This window comes from Nematolebias whitei, chromosome 21 (assembly GCF_014905685.2).
Source record: "Nematolebias whitei isolate Nwh7 chromosome 21, NemWhi1, whole genome shotgun sequence".
NCBI lineage: Eukaryota > Metazoa > Chordata > Actinopteri > Cyprinodontiformes > Rivulidae > Nematolebias > Nematolebias whitei.
This window is the reverse complement of record NC_056518.1, coordinates 10,861,405-10,876,679: the sequence shown is the minus strand read 5'-3', so window position 1 is coordinate 10,876,679 and position 15,275 is coordinate 10,861,405. Positions and strand designations below refer to the sequence as shown.

General features: G+C 39.3%; 1 protein-coding gene and 1 non-coding gene across 2 annotated transcripts; one reads left to right on the top strand and one right to left on the bottom strand.

Moving 5' to 3' along the window:
- Positions 1-3,712: 3,712 nt before the first annotated feature.
- LOC119427007 (inositol-3-phosphate synthase 1-A) lies at positions 3,713-8,411 on the top strand. The gene is made up of 11 exons (XM_037694581.1): positions 3,713-3,792; positions 4,091-4,215; positions 4,297-4,458; positions 4,759-4,888; positions 5,070-5,263; positions 5,345-5,498; positions 5,585-5,796; positions 5,929-6,093; positions 6,401-6,514; positions 7,830-8,047; positions 8,158-8,411. The coding sequence occupies exons 2-11, from the start codon at positions 4,102-4,104 to the stop codon at positions 8,357-8,359; spliced, it is 1,665 nt and encodes a 554-aa protein (XP_037550509.1). The 5' UTR covers positions 3,713-3,792; positions 4,091-4,101; the 3' UTR covers positions 8,360-8,411.
- Positions 8,412-14,292: 5,881 nt separating this feature from the next.
- Positions 14,293-14,365, bottom strand: trnak-uuu. The gene has a single exon. It is a non-coding gene; the product is annotated as a tRNA-Lys (tRNA).
- Positions 14,366-15,275: the final 910 nt, after the last annotated feature.

Sequence of the window (15,275 nt, the reverse complement as noted above, 5' to 3'; positions counted from 1 at the left end):
CCTTTTTAGTGTACAAATACTTTTTTTACTGCACGTGGAAAGTCCTGACTTTTGAGGCACAATGTGTTTGTTTACAAAATTCCTAGAAACTTTATGTTTACACTAAATGCATTATTACACAAATGTTCTTATTGTTTTCTGTTAATACTGTTTTATGCTAAGCAGAGCAAAATAATATTTAAGAAAGATCAATTCTTTTTAGAAATATTTTACTCTGGTAAATCTATTTGCACTCAAAATAAATTGTTAAATTGTGTACTAGTTAACACTCTATGCATACTTTTATCATTCAAAAACATGCATCCAGTTAAATTCAGGTTCATTTCAGAGCAAGAAGAGCAGAGGGGGAGGGAGGGAGGGATGAATCATCACGCTGGTAGGGGTGAAGGTAATGGGGTCGGCCTGCCCTGGCATGAGGTGTCCCTTATTTATTTTTCAATAGTTTGGATAATAATTTTTCTGAGCTGGCAACCCTAGTACGGTACACAGGGTCCCAGTTACATCCAACAAAAGTATAAAATGCAAAAGAAAAACAGGAATAAGATCTAAGATATGAACTAAGAAAAATGATAACTAAAAATACACTAAGCACTAGTAGTACAAGAGCAATACGCCGAACAGCAGCACCAACATGAGTCTGTGAGCAGATGAGAACAATGAACACAGCAGAGTGAAATACATCAGCAGCCAACAGATGTGAGGAAACAGCCAGCTGTGGTGTCTTCTGTCCACCAGGTGGCAGTATTTCCCCTCTGTTTTTTAATTTTTTTATTACAAAACTTTATCAATTTTAAAAACAACTGTCTGCCAGGGGTATATTAGCAGGTACAAAAGTATAGAAAGAACAATTTTGGTATAAAATGGTACAAAGGGTAACAAATTCTAAAGATACAACACAATATATTTACATGTTATACAGATAAATTCACATTAAGTTTTTCTAGAACTGAGATGTTTCATTGCCTTTTTGTTTTCAAGTCCTTTAACGGCGGTGCTGTGTATGTACAGTTCTGCTGAAGTGGGTCATGCTTGACTTGGAGTTTGACCACTTTTTCTTGTGAATGTGGAATTTTCCCAGGAGAAGTAGAAGTTGGGTCAAGTAGATCAAGTCTTTGTCCATATCCTTATTGTCGAAGCATAATATAACGTCTTTCTCTGTAAGTTGAGTTATTTGTCCAGTTTTCTGTTGTATGAGTTGTTGTCAGAACGTCTTTGTGTGATTACATTGATAGAATAAATGAGAAATTGTTTCCATGTGTAGTTCACAAAACGTACAAATATTATCAATATCAAGTTTAAATCTTTCCAGTGTTTTTTTAACAGGGTATACATTATGATTGATTTTATATGAAACCTCTTTAACTTTATTTGTTATGCAATTTTTTTCTCCATTCAACCAAACTTGTTTCCACTTAATTTCTCCAAAAGTAGAGAACCAAAAAAAAAAAATCTACCAGGAGGTAAAGTAATCTTCTGCAGACATGATCTTATAAGTTTGTTGGAGCATGTTTTTGCATTATGGCCATCCTTTTGGCCAGTGGCTGTTTAGTTTCCCCGATGTAAGACTGATCACCCTCCTGACACTGAACAACATACACAATATTACTCTGTTTGTGCCGGGGGACTGGATCTTTGGGATGAACCAGTCTTTGCCGTAATGTATTTTGTGGTTTAAAAGCCACTGGGACGTTATGTTTAGAAAATAAACGTCTCAGTTTCTCTGATACTCCCTCAACAATGTTGAGGGAGGATGGCCCAGCACAGAAGATCAACATCATCAGGCCAGGACTCTGCGGTCTACACTCATCTCCAGGCCAGCGGTCACTCTTTCAGGGATGAAGATGTTCACATCCTGGATAGAGAGGAACGATGGTTTGAGAGAGGAGTAAAGGAGGCCATCTTTGTGAAAAGAAACCGTCCATCATTAAACAGGGGTGGAGGCCTCCGGGTTCAACTGTCCCCCTCTTACAATGCTGTGATTGCTAGTATCACTCAACCCTCTGTGAACAGTAAACAGCCATCAGTGTGCTAATGATCCATTGTTAGGCTGATGGTCCTTCTTGAGCATGTGATCAGCTGGTTTTGGTTGTCAGCAGCAAAACTGGTTGATCCTCTCTGAGAAGGTGCTATTTAAGAGACTGAGCTGAATACAGCACCTCAGACTGAGGAAGTCTCTCGGATGAGAGACGAAACGTTTCTACATTTTTTTTGTTGATTTGCTTTGTTTTGTTTTTTTGAATGTCCAGAGGACCAGATTTAACTTTTTTACGTTTTTACATTTATTAATCAATCACACAATTTAATTACACTTATGCATGCATAAAGCTCATTTAAACTGATTAAATTAGGCAATAGCATTGCATTGCCAAGTGCAGGAAACACGTGCGTCATTGCGCGTTTTGTAATTGTGGAAAGCTCAAACTGGTCAGCATGTCGATGGAAGATTTTACTGGTCTCGAATGGAATATTTTACTTTGGCTGGTCACTCCCCACGGATGCTGGAGCAGAGAGGCGTGCTGCCATTGGCTGCTGGTGCCGTCACTCGAGCCTATAAAGAGCAGGGGGGGCGCTGATTGGCCAGGAGGAGCGAATCAGCAGCAAGGGGGGAAAAAACTCTCGGATCAAAACAAAGCAGCAGCGTCCAGCACCCCCGACTGGAAATTTCCAGGCGAATAAGTTGAGACTGAAGGGAATCTTCGCATGCGCGTTTTAACATCTTCTCTGATTTTTCACTCGGAGAGGGAAAAAAGGTGAGGAACTGCAAATATAAGTCTGATGTTTATTTATTGTATTTCGTAAACGTGCGTTAGAGTTTGTGACAAAACTTATCTTTTCGTTGGCTTTTCAGAAGACTGACGTGTTGCGTTCAAATGGTGCTCGTGCTAAGTCCTGAAACACAATGTTGACCGTTTTCTCAACAATGCGACTATTTTTCCTCTGCAGATTACTACTTTGAATTCTTGTTATTTCGAACAAAACCTCGATTATTATTATTATTTTTTTTTTTTTGCGAGTGGTCCTAACTGTATTTGTTCAACTTTTTTTTACAGCTTGAAGTGCACTTTGGGTGCACTTTTGCCAAAACTGGTGCAACTAGAAAATAGTGATGACGAACTGCCCGGGAAATGTTGAAGTAACTTGACATGTTTTGAATGGTTTAGAATAATCTGTTTCATTCGTACATGAATGTAGACAGTGCATAGTGTAGTTTATAACGTTGCTACCTTTAATTAATCTAACGGGATGATGGAAAACCATCTCCTGCCTGCATTGAAAGGGCACGTGAGATGCAAACATCCACGCCCCCTTCTCTGTTGAGGGCAGCAGGCAAAGGGGAGGAGCGGAGCTGAGAGAGGAGGAGGAGCAACTATGGTTGTGGTGGGGTGTGGTGGGCGCGCTTGACAAGCAGAGCCCAGGACAACAGGACTGCGGCTCTACGTACGGTTGTACGTAATGACGTACATCTTTACACAGCAGGACGCATCCGCAGCGGAACCCAAGTTAGTCCTTCACAATAAGAGTCACTTACATGTACGTTTAGTCGAACAACGTCGAAATACTAACAATATCCGAAACTTTCAAAAGTAGCTTACATTGTTGTTGTTCTACTTCAAAGTAATTAATATTCTACTCCAGAACACGAGGAAGTTTGAGAGTATTTAGAAGTTGATACTCTTATTGTGAAGGATGAAAATGAGTTCCGCCGTTGTGAGTTCCGGTATTGCGGAAGTGAATGAAGCCGGGCAGGACTGGTTCGTTTGAATTAGCTGTTGTCATTTTGCAGTGTACTCGGTAAGAAATCACCTCCGAAACGATAATAACGAAATGTAACAAATGCTGTATTTTTATTGGACGAAAAGTTTGACAGTAACTTAACATGTGAACCTCAGCATTGACTTGAGCACCACCATTGAGATCTTTGCGGTGGGGTCTCGCGATGTGTGAGCAATACTTTGAGAATGACTCTTCAACAGTCAGTAGCAGTGTTTTAAATATTGCATGAGATGTAGCTCAAGATCATTTACAAGGTGCAACTAAAATGACTTTAACAAGTGCTAGGTCTGTAATCTTATCTTTTTTTATTTTATAGATTCTGCAGCCATGTCTGTGAACATCCACATCAACAGCCCTAATGTGAAGTACACAGAGACACACATCGAGGCTCAGTATTCTTACCAGACCACATCAGTTCATCAGGAGGGGAACAAACTCACGGTCAGTCTGATATTTCCACCTGTCTGAGTGCATCTGTTCAGCCTCCCATCTCATCCGGCTGTATTTTTGTGGTATTTATAGGTGACCCCTTGCACCACCCAGATGACGTTTCAGACAGAGCGGCACATTCCACGGCTGGGCGTGATGCTGGTGGGCTGGGGAGGTAACAACGGGACCACCGTCACAGCTGCCGTCCTGGCCAACAAGCTGGGACTCACCTGGAGGACGAAGAACGGAGAGAAGGTTAGCAGAGCAAATATGAACTCATTCAAGGAAGGTGCATGACTTAAAGTTTTTTTAATGAACTGCCCTTAACCCAAGAGAACGTCTAGGGAGTGTTTGATATTATAGGTGTGGCTTGCTGTCATAAAAAAGTATTTATAAACCAATTACACACAGTGAATTGTTTAATCTTGCCAGTTCTTGGAAACTGTTTCTATAGGCGTGCATTATTAACATCTATAAACTGGACAGTTTACTTTGGTTTAACAAGTTGAACTTTAAAGCAACACGTCTTCATTTTGTGTGTTTTTTCATTCCTAGAAAGCAAATTACTACGGCTCCCTCCTGCAGGCGTCCTCTGTTTGTCTGGGCTCAGGCCTGGAAGGCGAGGTCAACGTGCCATTCCGGGACCTCCTGCCCATGGTGCACCCTAATGACATCGTCTTTGACGGTACAGAAAACTTCAGTTATTTAATCTCTCGTCAATAATCCTGAGGGATAGTTAATGGCAGCTAAAATCTGATCTCAAAACAACTTGAGAGTGGAAAGGGTTCTTGAGGACAACGAGTCACTCAGAAACTTTGTGTTCACTGAGGTTGTGGAGCGAGAATTTAAACGCGTCATGTTTCCAGGTTGGGATATTTCCTCATTGGATCTGGGCAGTGCAATGGAGCGAGCTCAGGTGCTCGACTGGTCATTGCAGGAGCAGCTGCAGCCACACATGAGCTGCCTAAAACCTAGACCATCCATCTATATCCCAGAATTCATTGCTGCAAACCAAGAGAGTCGTGCAGACAATGTCCTCACTGGTACTATGGCAGAGCAGGTGACAATTTTTCCCCCTTTTTTTTTTATATACGGTATATTTTTTGTACCCGTTTCATTTGAAAGTAAATGTTTTTTTCAGATGGAGCAGATCAGAGCTGACATAAGAGACTTCAAGCAGTCCAGCGGTGTGGACAAAGTCATTGTTCTGTGGACGGCCAATACCGAGCGCTTCTGTGCTATCATCCCTGGCGTCAATGACACGACCAAGAACTTGCTTGCTGCAATCCAGGTGAGTTCAATCTGCAGACACTCTTCCACCATCATTATTGTGCCATTATGAGTTTGTCTCCATACATCTTCTTTCTTTACCAGAGAGGAGCAGCAGAGATTTCTCCATCCACTCTGTTTGCAGTCGCCAGTATACTGGAGGGCTGTGCCTACATCAACGGTTCCCCACAGAACACCTTCACTCCAGGAGCCATCGAGCTGGCTGTCCAGAGAGGCGTGTTCATTGGCGGCGACGACTTCAAGTCCGGCCAGACCAAGATCAAGTCAGTTCTTGTGGACTTTCTGGTCAGCGCAGGTATCAAGGTGAGAGAAAGGATGCATGGATAGTAGCGATATACATTTGAGTGTAGAAATAGTGAAACACAACACCAGACCAACAATATCCTTTTACTTCCCAAACAAAAAAGTTTCAATATTTTTGTTTGCCTTTGACAGCCAACCTCCATCGTCAGTTACAACCACCTCGGCAACAACGACGGGAAAAACCTGTCGGCCCCGCAGCAGTTCCGCTCTAAAGAGATCTCCAAGAGCAACGTGGTGGATGACATGGTGCAGTCCAACCCCATCCTCTACCAGCCTGGGGAGAAACCTGACCACTGTGTAAGTGGCTACACAGGCAAATATTAGCTAAAGTTTTTAGTTTTCTACAGTTGCCTAGCTGTTTGTTGTTACTTTTCTTGTTTTTAGCCATCCTATTTGTAAAAAAAATTAAATAAATTTGTATGACTTTTTATAACTGTTTATTGTTGTCATTATTCTTTGTTGAAATCAGGTCTCTCTTGTAAATGAGTCCCCGAGGCTCAATGGGATTAACCTGTCTAAATAAAGGTTGAATGAATAAAGTGTGTCCAGGTGTTTGCAGAAAACAAACATCCAAAGTGCTTAAATGTCTTGTGTTTCATTTCAGGTCGTGATTAAATACGTCCCATATGTGGGAGACAGCAAGCGTGCCATGGATGAATACACCTCTGAGATAATGATGGGAGGGCTCAACACGATCGCGCTGCACAACACCTGTGAGGTCAGTATTTTTCCATCTCAGCAACAAATCTACTGCAAGAACAGATTCAAGTTAACTAGTTGTAGAGGAGGGAGGCTTAGGAGTAACTTATCCTACGATAATCCACCTTGAGCTAATGCAAATAGACACATGCAGTTCACTCACATCTTGAGTTATTCTTCCTGCCTTTCCCAATCAGTTTGTACGTATTCAATGTTAAATGCAATTGAATGCTGGTTGCGCCAGACATCTTGTCTCCTCCCTCTGCTCAGCATCCCCCCCAACACATGCGCACACACACACACACAAGACTGCAGCTGCATGTTGCCACTCATTTAGGAGGCAAGACAAAATTAGAGCAGGCTCGCAAAGCAAAATATGGCAACAAAGATGGCAGTACAAGACTGTTTGAACGAAGGATGGATAGCGAAGAGAATGGGAGGGAGTTATGATAAAAAATCAGTAAACAAGTTCTCAGCTTCTTTTTGCAGAGAGAAACAACACACCGGTTTCAACCGTGAATTTTGGAGCTTCGACAAGACGGAGGTTTTTTTCCCCGAGGTCAGCCTGTTAGCTTAGCTCGTAGCTTAGCTGCTTTTAAAGATCAAAAAATACGATTGGTTAAAATGGATTTTAAATAGAAAGGGAGGGGTCAGTGAAGAACACTGGAGTTGAGCCTTTTGTCATCAAGTGTCTTCATAGAAAGAGAGACACGAAGAAACAATGAAGCTGATAAATTAAAATTAAGTCAATAATTTTCATTTATCATGCGATTAATGGATTTATTGTTAATCGCGACAGGCCTAATAATGATCACTTTTTTAATTCATGACACTGTATTTGGAGCAAAATTTGAAGCATCAATATTGCTGAAACATTTATCAGTTCTATACGTTTTATATTTTTTCTAGCTTTTATTTATTTTGTTTTTTCTTCTTTCGGCTGCTCCCTTCTTCAGGGGTCGCCACAGCGAACAAGTCGCACCAAGACTTGGCAATTGTTTTTATGCCGGATGTCCTTCCTGATGCAACCGCAGAGCTCCCACAGCCCTCTGTGTGGAGCAGAGAGCTGACATCTAGGGTGCCCGGGGGAGCAGATGGTGGGGGTTATGAGTGGGGCAAATGAGGGTGGAGGCAGGTGTCGGTGTTTCATAACAGGCCCACCTTCTCTAACCTCTGCACCACCACTCCCCCTATTTTAGTAGCTTTTATAAGAGACTAAATTTTAGGGTAATGATTTGGGTTTGTTTTAGTTGTAACGTTTAAAAAGTGGGCATCAAAATATGCTTTTCTTCATTAAAGTTGTAGTCATGGTGTCGTGTTTGACTTCTCCACAGGATTCTCTGTTGGCCAGCCCCATCATCCTGGACCTGGTGATCTTGGCTGAGCTTTGTCAGCGTGTGACTGTGAAGCCTCAAGGAGAGGAGGACTTTCAGTCCTTCCACAGTGTCCTGGCTCTGCTCTCCTTCCTCTGTAAGGCCCCTCTGGTGCCAGCGGGGACTCCGGTAGTCAATGCCTTCTTCAGACAGAGAGCCTGCATAGAAAACGTCATGAGGTATGGATCACTTTTACTGTAAAATGTAGTTTTTTTTCCCCCATTAACATAAGAAAACATTAAAAAAAGATTAGATTATACAGTTCTGTCTTCCCTTTTCTCCTTTACAGAGCTTGCCTTGGCCTTCCTCCTCAGAACCACATGCTGCTGGAGCACAAGCTGCAGAGGAACTTCCTGACTACACACACAACCTACATCAACAGCGACGTGGCCACGCTGAAAAAAGCCATGCTTGCCAATGGGCAGCATGTCCCTGTGTCCCTAACAAAGGGCATATACATTCACGAGAGGGACACAGCTTGTGCTATGTAATGCTTAATAGATTACTAAATACCAAAGTAGGCTTTAAACTTAGAACTACTGTAAACCAAACATTTTGACAGAGCACTCAGTGATTAAACCTTGACTAGGTTATAAAGAAACTGATGTTTTTAAATCAACTTGAGGTTAAGAACCACAGTTATTTATCTCTGTGCAATCGGTGTAATCTTTGTGTTTGAGTTTACAGATTATGGTTGTACTTTTCCAGAGTTTACTGTGTTTAGTACAAATTATAACTCCCAACTATACCATGTACTGTATTAAGTATATATCTGTGAAATGTTTAGTTTTTTTCCTTCGAAGCAGATGCCGACTTGATGACTTTACCTGTGAACATTGATTTGATAACTGCTGTATTTTTGCTGTTTGACAAGAAAGCACATTAGCTTAGTGAAAAAGGGTGAATCTTAAATAGTTTATCTGTTTTCTGCCATTGTTTCATTGTAGGTGTTTAGGAGTATATTTATATAAATTAAACTGAAACGTTTAAACCTAAACATGTTTTGTTGCACTCATTTTTTTTTATGTATTCTCATTTGTTGAGGCATCTCTCAAGATAAAATGGGTTTATTTCTGTGAGCTGAAAACTGCAACCACATTAAAACCCCCTGTGAAGTGGCTTGTCAGTGTTTGTCTAAAACTAGGACATTACGGTTGAAAGTATTTGCTTTCACGGCACACAGTAAATGAGATTTCGTGGTTTTTTAGTCGACGGGTGTCAAATAGAGTAATTCACGCTTTGCCACAAACATACAGTAAAACAATAGGATGAAACTGCCAACTTGGTTTTGTATCTGGTCAGAGAGGTGATCCCCATTTACATTTGATCTTAATTAAAATGTCTTAAAGATAAAAAATTTAAAAATCCTTCAACCTTTATACAGGTTCGTCTCATTGAGTCGCAACTCATTTACAAGAGAGACCTGTTTTTAACAGAATGATGACAACAGTAGACAATCATACAGTAAAAGCATAAATTGGGAAAAAAAATTAAAAAGTGAAACAATAATGGCTACAATGTAAAAGCAATCGATACTAAAAACAGGAACATGTCTGCATTGGTTTTTGCCGTGAACTTAGCAGATGTTTGAAGCCACTTAGTCTTCTCTTGTCAAGGTCGAGAGCTTCAGATCTTTTTGCAAGGTATCCCAGGATACAGGAGCAGAGTAGGAGAAGGCCCTTTTGCCAAGTTCAGTCCTCAGTGAGGGGACACATTTCTGTCCTGAGAGCGCACGCTGTAGCTGCACTCACGCAGAGACATGTAGGAGGAAATGTATGAAGGCAGCAGACCGAGAAGAGATTTAAAGATGAATATGTACCAGTGGGAGAGTCTGTGTGAAGTTAATGATGACCAGTTAACCAGTGAATACTGGGTGCGATGGTGGGTACGATAGTTACAGCCTGTTTAGCGCACCATGAGTCCAGCATCTGCAGGGTGCTTGTATAGGAGTGTTCATGTAAATGATGTCACTGTAATCAATGGAGGGAAGGAAAGACAGTTGCAAGGTGTTTTCTAGCATTCAGAGATAGACAGGAGCTATTTCTGAAAAAGAAACCCAGTTTAACTTTCAGTTTCTGTACCAAGTTTTGATGTGGGGCTTAAAAGAGAGATGCAAATTGACAAAGATTTCCAAGTATTTATAAAAATCGACAAACTCAATAGGAACACCATTTAAATCAAAGGAAGGACTGCTGGGACCGACTTTCTGTACATCCCTTTGGTTTTGTCGGCGTTTAGTACAAGTTTGAGACGGATCAAATCTGACTGGATGATGTCAAAAGCAGATTGCAAAAGCTGGAAAACCTTATCAACTGTTTTAGCTCGACAATAAACAACTGTGTCATCAGCATAGAAATGTATGGATGCATCAGGGATGATCTGACCTACATTACTTATGTAGAGGGGGGGTCCTAAGACTGAACCTTGTGGTACACCGTTGTTACAGATTTGAAGAAGTACTTTTATGTTGAATACATTTACCTCCCATCTGAGAGATAATTACATATTGTATAATGTTTGTAACCACTACTTGATTTTAGACTAAATTTAGGCTAAAAACTTTTGATTTACAAAGTAAAATAGTTCAAGATAAATGAATTATTGTTGGAGCAGAAAAAATGTCGTAATGTCTTCAACCCTTAGAACAAACCCCAAAACTGAGGTCATCTACCAGTTACTCCTACAAAATCACCGTCTACCAAGAAAGGTAAAATGGAGCATGCCACAGCAGAGAATGTCATAGCCGTGCTGAAGCTAGCTATTCAGGAGCAAACATCTTCAGGAAATCTATCGACGACTTGAAATCTATTAACTTTCTCTCAACTGACATTAAAAGCACCCTGCAGACCACAGTCAGCTGAGTCAGCAAAGTTGAAGAAAAGATGCAATCATTGGAAAACACAATGCTGGAGCGCGCTACAACAGGCCATGGAACCTGCGACTCCGCGGGATGCCCGAAGAAGAGACGGAGGACGTATGGCTTAAGGTGATGGAGGTATGTCAGAATATAATCCAAAACCATAAAGAAAAGCTTCTGGAGGTGATTGATTCAGTCCATTGGCTAGGCAGAAAACGTCCAACCACAACACAACCCTGAGATATCATCGTCCAGTTCTCTATGCAGCATTTACACAACTTGATCTGGAAAATGGCAAAGACTTCTGACTCACGAAGCAACGAAATCTCCTCTTCAAAGAAGATCTTTCTGTGGAGAAACGGAACCGGCTATGGCCAATAGTTCAACAGGCCCGCAAAGATAAGAAGATCGCCTACTTTGTAGAAGAACGAGCTTTTGTGGACGGCAAAGAAACTGAATAAACTGTTTTGTCAGGTCCCAACTTGGTATGGAGGAAAAATTCTACTGTTCTCAGTTAAGTTTGAGGAAAACTCTTTTTTTCTTGTTAATTTCTATGTTGAAGTTCTTCTCAGTTAATGCTCGAGGACCGAGGGATATTTTTTCTTCTCTAGCTTTCTAGCGAGGCGCACGCGTTCCTTCCCGCTCCCTGTTTTCCTCCTGCTTTTATTTTGCTCTCTGTCTGCGTATCGGAGCAGCTCCTATTTTTTTACACATCTCCCGAAATGGAAACTATCCTGGGAAATGTGTAAACTAAGGAAAAGCTTCATCTATCGCAAGCCGGCCCCCCCCCCCCATTCTTTGGAGTCTTATTAGAACTGTGCCAGCGGACCATCATCTTATCAGGACAATGGACTGTCTAGGGCTTCATGGACCACCTCGTTTGTCAATGCAAATGTACGCGTTCATAAATGTGCAGAGTTTTGTGATGCCTTAAATCTTGCCCTGTAAGGACAAGATGTGCAGAGATCTTTGTTGTAATGCCACTGCCCTCTCCTCATGGCTTTGTCCCTTTTTCTATCTAAAAAAATGTATTCTGAATAAGAATAAGAAGACCGCACTTTAGAGCAGCAGCTTCGTGCACTCTGTCCATCTTTCGGACGGCTGTACGTACGTGTTCTGGTTGTATCTCGGTGCAATGTTAATAAAGTTTATTTTCATTCTGATATCACTAGGAGAAAAAACTTTATTTCTATTTGAATATAATTTTGGGGCTGATTTTTGTTTGCTACAGGAGACTCATTCCCTTGATAGTGACTATAACTATGGAAAGCTCAGTGGGGAGACTTGCACATGGAAGTCACCACGCAGCAGGAATATTAACTCTGAGACACAAATTTAATGGTAGCATCATCCTCACAGAAACTGACCCAGCTGGACATTTTATTCCCAGTTATCACATGCAATAAATCTTTTTTTTTTTCTGATTGGCTACATTTATGGCAATGTTAAGGAAAACTTCAGGCTGTTTGAAACTTTGAACTCCAGTACTGATGCTCTTGTTAAAATATTTAACGACATTAAGGTAATTTTAGGAGGTGATTTCAACATCACTGTGAATGATGAGGTTGATCGATGGCTTAGCAGGCAAAAAATGAATTCTCTGACTTTATGAATGAGAGAGGCTTAATCGATATCTGGAGGGTAAATAATCAAAACAAACTTTACATGAAAAAACAAATCTTGACAACAAGTTTGTCTATTTGACATTTAAAACTAAAATAGCTTAAAACTGGCACAATCTGAAAATAATTATGGACGTCACTGGGAGCTTTTAAAATATGAATTAAGAAATTTATCAAAGAAATCTGGGGCAGATATGGTTAAAAAATATCAAAACGGAGGAAAACTGCCTGATGTCTGATTTATCTCATTATCTTCTACTTGAAAATCCGTCTGAAGAACAGTTCAATCCCTTCAGCTTAAATTGATCAAACTTATATTAAAAAGCAAAAGGGCCTTTTACACGTTCACGGGTCAAATGGTTAGAAGAGGGGGAACAAAATTCAAGCTGCTGCTTCTTTAAGTTGGAAAAGCAAAGACAAACAAAAATTGATATCGCAAAACTTAATTCAAATGGCACAATTATTGATGATCCCAAACTGATTGCAAACATATGTGAAACTTTTTACAGATCATTGTATGAATCTAGACTTTCTCCTGAGGAACTTCATTATTTCGTTAAGTCTTTTTAAGTGGTGCAGAAATAATGGGTGAAGAAAACAAAGTGTCATGTGACTCTTCAGTCACACCTGATGACATCAAGGAAACTATTGAGTCTTCAATCAAATAAATCCCTAGGTACAGATGGACAGACATCAGAATTTTATAAGATGTTCTCAGAAGAACTTACTTTTTTTTACATTGTTCATTGAAAGGTGATAGAAATACTTCCTTCATCACTATGTTAAAGTTTAATTACACTAATCCCAAAATCTCAGAAAGATGCATTACTTCTGGATAATTGATGTCCCAGCTCTTTACTTAACAATGATAATAAAACTTAAAAAAGTCCTTAATAATATTATAGCGGAACCTCAGAATGGCTTTATGGCTGGAACATAAGGTTCTTGATATCTTTAAGTTTTTACAAAGGATATTGCAAATTTTTGAACAAATAGGATCTGAAAAAAAAAAAAAACATTCAATGATGAAATGTCCAAGATTTCAGATTTTGTGTGCCCTTCATAAACTCCACTAATAAATTATGTGATTATTAAAATCCTTGTATTATTTTATTTTATTTAACCTTTATTTTACCAGGTAAAGTTCAATTGAGATTAAGAACATATTTGTTGTTACATATAAATAATCAATTAGTGAAAATAAATAGATGGGAAATTACAACATGAGCTCTCTGAGCGTTTAGTCATAGTCAGAGTTTATTTGTCTTTTGCACCACATGTGGTACATGTGGCGGAACAAAATTGTGTACACAATGTTCCAGTTATATAAAAAAAAGTATAAATTGTAAAGAAAAACAGTAATAAGATCTAAGATATGACTAAGAAATGTTAAACTAAGAATACATTAAGCACAAATAGCACAAAACAATACGCTGAACATTTGAAGTTATTAGTAGATTATAATTTTTTATTTTATTTTTTGCCAGTCTTCTTTAATGTGGCTGACGAGCTTCACCATCACAGCTATCTTTGGTTGTTTGTCCAAGGTTAGCTCGCCTGGGTTATATTTGTTCATAGGAGGAGCGATCTTACTGTTCATGTAAAATATTTCATAATGTTCTTAGAAATAATTCCTGAATGTTGTTCATACATGTTTGTCTCTTGGCCCTACAACTGGGTAACATTACAGTAGACCTAGTCCACTACTGGAGTTTTAATGAGGTATTTAAGCTACTAATGATGGATGATGATTATATTGCTTCATGCTAGGCCATTGGTAAGGAGGAGTGATTATTATTGTTTCATATTGGCTAGTGATTTTTTTACGTGTAATGTGCCTGTAGACCGTGACATGACAGTGTCTACTCGTGAACTACGTGTTGTTGGCACATGTTCAAGATTTTATGTGATGAATAAGTATTAAAAAAAAAAAAAAAAAAACTTACGCCCGAACAGGGACTTGAACCCTGGACCCTCAGATTAAAAGTCTGATGCTCTACCGACTGAGCTATCCGGGCTCTGACGTCAGTTGAACCAAAGAAGGTATTTGAGAGATATTACGGTGAAGCGAGTTTTTTTTTTTTTTTTTTTTTAAGTTAGAAATTGTTAACAGCATACAAGTTCACATTAATTGTTGCGTCTTTAATAGATGAATTTACAACTGTACAAAGTGGTATTATACAGCATTTATACACAAAAACAATAATGTCTTTAATTTATCATCCCAAATCACTTTTTCATTCACTACTGACCGTATTCATCCCACATGACTTATATTTTCCATCTCATCTCCAGTGCAAAATATTAAGAACACTTGCTGTCATTCATCATGGCATATTGAGACATGAATAAAAAAAAACATTTACTTACAAAAACATACAAAATCAAACAAATCCAAGTTATATGATATTCATATGCTTTAAAACAAGCTATTAAAGTGCATAAATACTAATTTACAGAACTCTTTAAATGATGATGAGAAAGAACAGCCATAGTGAGAATAAAAAATAAAATCTATTAGAAACTCTGCTCCTGCACATGCAATTGTGCCGTCTTAATAAATCCAAATAATCTGTGTTACATGCTGAAAACGACTGCTTTATTAAGTTAATCTTATGAAATAATTTTAACAGAATGGCAAAACAAGCAAAAAGTTAGGCGACACCAGATTTAAATCCGTTTCCACACACCTGCTGTTCTGAACCGTGTGAATCAAGTCGAGCCAAAAGTCGTCTAAAAAAGTATGCAACACATTTTATTTATTTATTTGAGGCGTTCATTTGGCTTTGCAAAGTAAAACGCGAATCAAAATACAGAAACCAGAAAATAACACACCACAACGAAAGTCTGTATCTTACAGCATCTTTTTTAAAACTAGCTGATTTATTTATTTATTTTTTGCTTGAAAGCAACTATGCATGAAAACAT